The 7,562-nt window shown below is 42.9% G+C and overlaps 2 protein-coding genes across 3 annotated transcripts in view; one reads left to right on the forward strand and one right to left on the reverse strand.

The window, feature by feature from the left end:
- Positions 1-359, reverse strand: part of MAGT1 (magnesium transporter 1) — a 21,783-nt gene extending 21,424 nt beyond the window's left edge. The window contains exon 1 of the mRNA XM_044682518.1: positions 222-359. Coding sequence (XP_044538453.1) covers positions 222-332 — 111 coding nt within the window. The 5' untranslated portion in view covers positions 333-359. The remainder of the gene's footprint in view (positions 1-221) is intronic.
- Positions 360-2,535: 2,176 nt separating this feature from the next.
- LOC123253359 (cytochrome c oxidase subunit 7B, mitochondrial) lies at positions 2,536-7,235 on the forward strand. Of its 2 annotated transcripts, XM_044682553.1 has the most exons (4): positions 2,536-2,670; positions 4,589-4,732; positions 6,493-6,617; positions 7,026-7,235. In XM_044682553.1, exons 1-4 carry the CDS (start codon positions 2,631-2,633, stop codon positions 7,101-7,103), a joined length of 387 nt encoding a protein of 128 aa, XP_044538488.1. In that variant the 5' UTR covers positions 2,536-2,630; the 3' UTR covers positions 7,104-7,235. The 2 variants fall into 2 exon arrangements, with proteins under 2 accessions (XP_044538488.1, XP_044538489.1); XM_044682554.1 differs by lacking the exon at positions 4,589-4,732 and having other exon boundaries at positions 2,538-2,670.
- The last annotated feature ends 327 nt before the right edge of the window (positions 7,236-7,562 follow it).

Genomic DNA, 7,562 nt, shown 5'->3' on the forward strand with positions numbered 1-7,562 from the left:
CAGACCGCCCCCCACCAACCCCAGGGACATAGCGCCCCCCACCGCCCTGCTCTGTCGCGGCCGACAGCACCAAGGGAGGGGCCCGAGGCCGCACCCTCAGGCCTCCCGAGCCCCCTTTTGGCGTCATCCCCCCAGGCAGAGAGCTGTAGCACCCCCGACCATAGCAGGCTGCGGAGCCGCCCCCGCTGGGGCAAGCGAGCCAACCACCGGCCGCTGCTCACCTCCTTTCTGCGGAAGGCAGAGGCAGAGGGGAAGCGGCAAGCCACGAAGAGCAGCGCCAACGCCAGCGCCGCCACCGCCGGCACGCACCAGACTCGCCAACCGACAGCCATGGCCGCTCCTCTCCGCTACCAGCCCCAGCCAGCCCGACTGAAACTTTCCTCAGCCAGGGATGGCAGGGGCGGGGGTAGGAAACGGGCCACTCGGGCGCGTTCGCTCATTGGTCTGGGTGACAAAAGACGCCCCGCCCTCTCCCTTCTCGCTTAAGCCCGCAACGTCGACTGCGGGACAAAAAGGTTTTTATTTTTGATTGGTCGGTTTCCGGTGGTCTGCAGTCTTGGGCGGAATGATCTGGAGTTTGCTGATTGGTCCTTTAGATACAGTCTCCAGGAGATGCTACCTGGAGACAGCCAAATGTAGATAATTGTATTGATCCGGCTGCTGCATACATGAACAGCCCGGAGACCAGGAATATATGCCCTTCCCTTGTAAATCACTTTGCGTCTCTCTTGTATTGTTTTCTATGTGACTATTGTTTCTTTACCCCAAGAAAAGGTAAATTTCTCAAGGACGAAGACTGTCCTTTTCTTTTTGTATTCACGTTCCCAGAATCCTCCGCGGTGCCTCGCCCTTAGCAAGGACTTGTTTAATTAAATTGCACTTGCGTGAGAAATAGATCTGCATCCCGAGAAATTTTCATCCGCAAAGACGATTTTCTGTTCATAAAATCATAGGGCCCCTCTCCACCCCTGGAATTAAAAACTGCCCAAATTCCACCAAATTGTAGCAGTGTGATGTAGACTTTTTTTGATCTCAAGAGTTTTCCGTATAAAGATTCTAAAAAGAGACTAAGAAAAAAATCATGAGAATAATCAATCGTTATCATTTTTTGAAAAGTTGCAATGGGTATTATAACCTTAATAAAAATCAGAATCTATCCAATGTTTTATTACTTGATAGGCTGTGTGGGGAAGTGCAGCAAGGGATGGGGTGCCACGGGCAGGGAAGGACAGATGTGAAGTGGACCGAAAGAAAAAAAAAAAGCTTTTATTTTTATTCATCTTGCTTCTTTACTAGTCAATTAATTTCAAGGCCCTCTAGGGCTACACTTTGCAGGCCTCAAATTATGCAGGTTGCATAACAGAAGCTTGTCTTCCTTTATTCTTTCCTTCCTTCTTTCCTTCCTTCCTTCCTTCCTTCCTTCCTTCCTTCCTTCCTTCCTTCCTTCCTTCCTTTCTCCTTCCCTCTCCTCTCTCTCTCTCTCTCTCTCTCTCTCTCTCTCTCTCTCTCTCTCTCTTTCTTTCTGGCTTTTCCCTTTTCTCTTAAGTTCTCTTTTTCCTTTATTCTCTGTTAATTTTTCTTTTCCTTTCATAATTGGTCTTTTCCTTCTTTCTCTCTTAATTTCTTTATTGCTTTTTTCCTTTCTTTCCTTCCTTTAAAAAAAAAAAAGATGATGAATTTGAGGATCAAGACCTTCCTTCTCACCCCATCATTATGTTCAGTGTTCAATCAACAGTTAATTCAGCTGTCCCTAACGTAAGGAGAGTATGCCAGTTAATTTTCCCTATCTGAATTAAGACCTTGGAGCTTGAGGACTCAGGAGGCTGGAGATTTCCCTTTCTCTAGTATCTGCAGTATATACTAGTTAAGTTGTATCTAGTGATTTAATGGGGAATATGACAGTATCTTCTTCAGATCCCTCCTCTCAAATTGCAAGAATTTAGATATAATGTTACTGTTCATTTTCTAGTTCTTTACCCTGCAGACTTATATTTAAAAAAATGAGTACTGATACATTGTAATGAGCAAAATAAATACAAAAAAGACAGAGGAAGGAAAGAAAATAGCCCTGAATTATCAAAGTGGGAAAAAAACTTAAAAAAAAAAATACACTGTGTCTGAATTGAGATTCAACCTCACGCCTCCATGCAGAGCTTTGGGAAAGGAAAGACGTCACCTTGAATCTGACTGCACTGCGGCAAGGACTATCTGATTACATCATTGAAAAGAGAGGAGGGCGGTACAAAAATTTCTTGATCAGATACAGGGTTGAGATCACGTTTCTTTCCTAAGAACAACATTTTTAATCATCCCTTACTAACGCTCTCCTCCCATTATATCTGAAATTTACGGGCGCTTTACTGGTAAATTAGCAATTAAAGTTCTCTCCCTTTCTCTTTTTGCTCATTTTATAAACTACATTTCCCAGGTAGCACTTCTCACTTCCTCTGCGGTTAGGGTACTGCAGTTCCGACGAGATATCACAGGTATCGCGGGAGTTACTATCCCCCTTTAGTGAGCGCCGCAGACGGCCATTTTGCTTCTTTTGACTTCTTGCAAGGACGAAGCAACGCGCTTGGCGCGGGGTCGACAACCTGAGTCCCTTGTGGTTTCTTCTTGCACTTTTGGCGATGTTCCCTCTGTTTAGGAGGGCCTTGAGCCGTTTTTCGGGTAAGCAAATTTCCTTTCCCTTGTAGACAGATTCTCCTTCCTAAAGGCAAAGCCAAATCTTCAAATAACCCTAAGTCCCTTTGTTCTCTCGCATCGAGGCTTTTAGCTGCACCCTCCGCCTCGGTTTGCGAACTGTGCTATCTTTCAGTCCTGCGGGAAAAAGAGGTACCTCTGCTCGGTCCCTAGCATATCTGGGTGTGTGGTCGGCTGGGACTCGGGCATCTTTTCCGTCTCCCAGAGGAGCTGTCATTCCGTGCCCGTGGTGGGGGTGGGGGTAGGGGGGTGGGGAGGGAGATGAGACCTAGACTAGTTAGCTCTGCTGATACTGTCCTCCCGGTGACCTTGCTCAAAGACCCCTGGGGTGCTGATCCTGGGATGGTCCCTTCCTGCCACAGTCCGTCCGGCGAGGTCGCGGTGACTTTGAAGGGAAGGATGCTCACCTTTACCCATCTTCTTGGTTTCTAAATTTGCCCGGTCTTTATTGCTGTTGCCAAGGACACCACTCCCCCCAGGGGCACGAACAATTAATTGCAGTTGCTGTTTGCATTTATTTATCTCTAGGTGGAAGGCTGGCCACTCCAAAACCATTCCTCACCCTACCCCCCTACCCCTTGTCAAAATTAACCGGGCGGGTTGGGGGCAAAATGCGTTTTGTGTTTGGGAATGATCGTTAGAATGTAAAATGACCTTATTTCTCTTTCTAATTTGTTCCGGACGGTGTGACCTTGAGCTCTTTTCAATGTTATTTGTGCTAACCCTTTTTACTTCCCGGGGGGGGGGGGGGGTGTAAAGGGGAGAAGCGGAGGCGGGGCAAAAGGAAACGAGAGGGTGTACTTGAATTGTTGTCTGCAGTACTCAAAGGCAGCCTTAAAGATGGCTACTACAGATCTGGCTCAGCCCACCTTTGTCACTGACATCCATACCCCTGCAATGCGCCAGCCAGGAGAAATCACATGACCTATGCCGCACCCCAGACCTGCCTGAAAGCTTTATACAGGGTTTAAGAAATATTGTAGCTCAATTATGGAGGATAAGTCTTTATGTCGGGATAGTCTTTATGATACTGTGCAGTTTTTATAACCCCCCTTTTTGTTTTTTTAGCTTTTCCAGGAAGATTCTGAATGACGAATGAATGAATGAATGAATGAATGAAGCAAGCTAATAAGCTCATATTATGTACCAGCCACTGTGCTAAGCGCTGGGGATATAGCAAAACAAGACACACCTTTTTTTTCCAAGAGCTTAAATTTTAATTTGGGAAGACCATACAAACAAGAAACCTAGAATTGGGGGAGGAGGGAATCGGGGGACAATGGCCTGGCAAAATAGGGTGAAAGCTCACCAGGGCTTCAAGGGTGGGGGTCTGAGTTTAAAGATGAGGTCCAACACAGATCCCCCTCCTTTTAGTCAATTTTTATGCGCTTTGCAGGGTGGCTCATAGTCAAAGTCTGATATATTAATGGATATGCTTTAACCTGTTCAAGGAAATAAAACATAAATGACTAATTATCTTTGAATAAAATTTTCTTCCTGCTTTCTTCGAAGAAAGGAAGGAGATGGGTCTTGGGTCATGTGGACAACCTGGACTAATTAGATCATGATCATTCAGGTGCTCTCTGATCATTAGCATATAGATCATGGCTGGATGCCATAAGAGACCACTTTTCTTTACTTATTTAGGAAAAATAGCATGTTCACTAGAACTGGAAGGAGCCCTGGAGATCATCTAGTCCAGTGGTGTCAAACTCAAAATAGAAACTCATCCCTGCAGGCTATAAAACATTGTCTACATTGTATTATATTTGTATTTATTTTGTGAAATATTTCCCAATTACATTTAATCTGGTTCAGCTGCACTGGGTAGTTTTACTGGCCCAGAGTTTGACACCTGATCTAGTCCAAACCCCTCATTTTACAGATGGGGAAACAGAGGCCCAGAGAGGGGAGGTCCCCAAGGACCTCACACAGCAGCACAACGCCCAGGCCCAGCCCCAGGCCCAGGCCCAGGCCCAGGCCCAGGCCCAGGCCAGGGCCAGTACTCCGCTGCCACTAACCTCAAGAGGTTAGTACAGTAAATTTAATTTTGAAATTTTATGCCACCCATTGAGCATGTTTTAAAACCTAGCTGAATCCAAGAAACAGGGAACCTGGGGGGAGATAACTAGAAAAGGCATAAAGGAGTTTATGCATGCTATTTTGTGTGGTTACAGTGCAGCTTCATTACATCTTAGTTGGGGAGGGGGTGCCATAGTTGGGAGGGAGGAGTAACAAGCAACCACACTTTCAAGATTTTGGATCAGGGAAGGTCTATGTCTTTTTTTTTCCCCCCCAGGTTTATATTGTGAGAAGTGTTCATAGGATCATATATTTAGATATCTGCTAATCCTTTCATTTTGCATGAGACCTAGAGGGGTTAAGTGACTTGCCCAAGGTCGAAGAGAGGAATTTGAGTCCAAGTCTCTTTAATTCCACTATGTGGCGCTGCTCTCAATATTGCTTAAATTATGTGACAAAGGATCAATAAACATCAACTAACATACTCCAGATATGGGAGAAATGGATTCTGTTAGGAGGTTTTCTTTCTTCTACAGTCATTGCACACATTTCAGTTGATGGGGGGATTAATACACAACTTGATTCATTTTCCTGATGGCGATCTTAATTTTTGGAGATGCCTGTTGGATTTTTTAAGTTGTGCTTTTTGTTGTTGTGCTCTAATGCTATATTTGAATTAAAATTTATTTTTTTGCCCTTGTACCTCATAATTTGGTAACATATTTCTCTTATTGTAGCATGTCAATATTTTGCAGATACATCATAGTGGATAGAGAAGACTGGCCTTCAATTTGGATAGATCTCAATTCCTTGGAGTTGAGGAAAACTAGAGGTCGAGTCCTACCTCTGATAACATGCTAGCTGTGTGACCATGGGCAAATCACAGTACTTCAAGAAACCCTTATGGCTAAATTGTCGACCTTATACTGATCATTTCAGCTTCCTCTCCCTCCCTCCACACCAAAAACCAAAGAAGGCATCAAATGTATATATATATATATATATATGCATATATGTGTAGACCACCTGACTCTCTTCCATAAGTTAGTCACCATTAACAACTACAAATTCATAGCAAAAATCCTAATAACTGACACTTCAGATGCTAAATCTGTATCATGATTTCTTGTGTAGTGTTTGAAACCATTTTTAATTCCCACTGCATAAGATGTTCTAAAAAGTGGATTTTCAGTAACACTGAAGCATTTTATGTATGCCCAAGAGGGGGCAGAAAATTTAAAATTTTCCTTTGTGTTCTATTAGATGAACCCACAAATTGAAACCTGATTTTATATTATTTGGAGGCAATGCTATTACTCATTTATTTAGGAAGTACAGTGAAAAGAGCACTGGCTCTGGAGTCCAGGACCTGGGCTTCTGTTCTTCCTCTGAGTTTATTGACCTGTGTGACATTTGGCAAATCACTAAATCTGTCTGGGCATCATTTTCTCATCTTTAAAATGAGGTTATTGAACTAAAATGTCCTGAAGTCTTTGGGTTCTAGATCTATGATCCTATAAATAGTCTTGTTTGACTTTTGAAAAAGTAAGCCTTTTATTTTGAGTTTGGGTGAATTTCTCCATAGTTTGTCATTCTGTGATTGTGTCTTGCTTCCTACTTTGTTTTATGCTTTTTTATATTTTAACTTTAAGCAAATGTGAAGTGTGCCATAAAGTCATATACTTGTCTTTCATGATTATAACCAATAGCAATCAAGTCTACTCTGGTTTTCTGAGAACTGATATACTTCTTTGTTTTGTTTTTTAGTTCGCAGCTTTCAGCAAACTGTTGAAAGGCAGAACCACCAGGACAGGATGCCTAATTTTCATGATAAGTATGGCACCCCAATATTACTGAGTGGAGCCACTTTCTGTCTTGCCATTTGGGCATACGTAAGTACCATTGCATCCCCCTCTTAGTACAAAATGTGGGATGAAAAATAAATTGCTAGATGAAAGTATTTACCTCTTAAATTTAACAGTCTGGAAGTAACCAAGAGTTAATTATTTGTGGTTCTAACCAATGGAAAAAAAGACAGAAATTCCTGGGTATAGGTCATTCCTGATGAGATTATGACGTGACTGAGGAAAGTAAAATTTTGAGGAGGAAAGTGTCCAGCACAGAAATATGAGATCTGTGAAACTGGATGAGCAATCTCCTTGTATATGTACACTGTTTAAGTTGAATAAGAGGAGTCTGGCTTTTTCTTTACAAGGGAATTGTAAAGGAAATTGGCTGGAAGGGAGGCAGGCAGTCTAGGGTTCACAAATGTGTAACTGAGAGCCTTTTTAATCTTCTAGGCAGCAACTCAAATTGGAATCGAATGGAACCCATCTCCTGTTGGCAGAATCGCCCCAAAAGATTGGAGAAGCCAGTAAAGGAGAAATGATTCCCTGTCGTCAAAACTGGCGTCATTCTGGAATTTTCCAGAATTAATATTCGAAGTAAAGGTAGTTTGTTATCAAGTGTCACGTGGCATTATTAATGTAATAAAATGCATTTGAAATCTTTGCTGTGTAGATTTTGTTCATTTCCCATATTAAAAAACCTCATGCTCCAAGTAGCTTAATAGTCTTGTGAATGTATTAGTATTAATATTAAGGAGCACTGTTGCATTTCTACTTAACTTTTCCCCTTCCTTCCCAACAAATGAAAATTTGGATTCCACAGAGAAGTTAACTTTGCAGTACTGGCTTCTGCTTAATAAGTCAAGTTGCCATGAGACCTAAAGGGAAAGATGTCCCTATCAAGAGTTCACAGAATCAACGGGAAAGGGCCTCCATCCTGTCTAGCCCATACCCGACCATGCATTTTCTAACAAATAAGTCTTCCAGTCT

The sequence above is a fragment of the Gracilinanus agilis genome, chromosome X (genome assembly GCF_016433145.1).
Source record: "Gracilinanus agilis isolate LMUSP501 chromosome X, AgileGrace, whole genome shotgun sequence".
In the NCBI taxonomy this organism is placed as follows: Eukaryota; Metazoa; Chordata; class Mammalia; order Didelphimorphia; family Didelphidae; genus Gracilinanus; species Gracilinanus agilis.

Coding starts and splice junctions, on each gene's coding strand:
- LOC123253359 (XM_044682553.1), top strand. CDS start 2,631: ATGTTCCCTCTGTTTAGGAGGGCCTTGAGCCGTTTTTCGG. Junction 2,671..4,588: donor GGCCTTGAGCCGTTTTTCGG/GTAAGCAAATTT, acceptor CTCATTTTACAG/ATGGGGAAACAGAGGCCCAG. Junction 6,618..7,025: donor GTCTTGCCATTTGGGCATAC/GTAAGTACCATT, acceptor TTAATCTTCTAG/GCAGCAACTCAAATTGGAAT.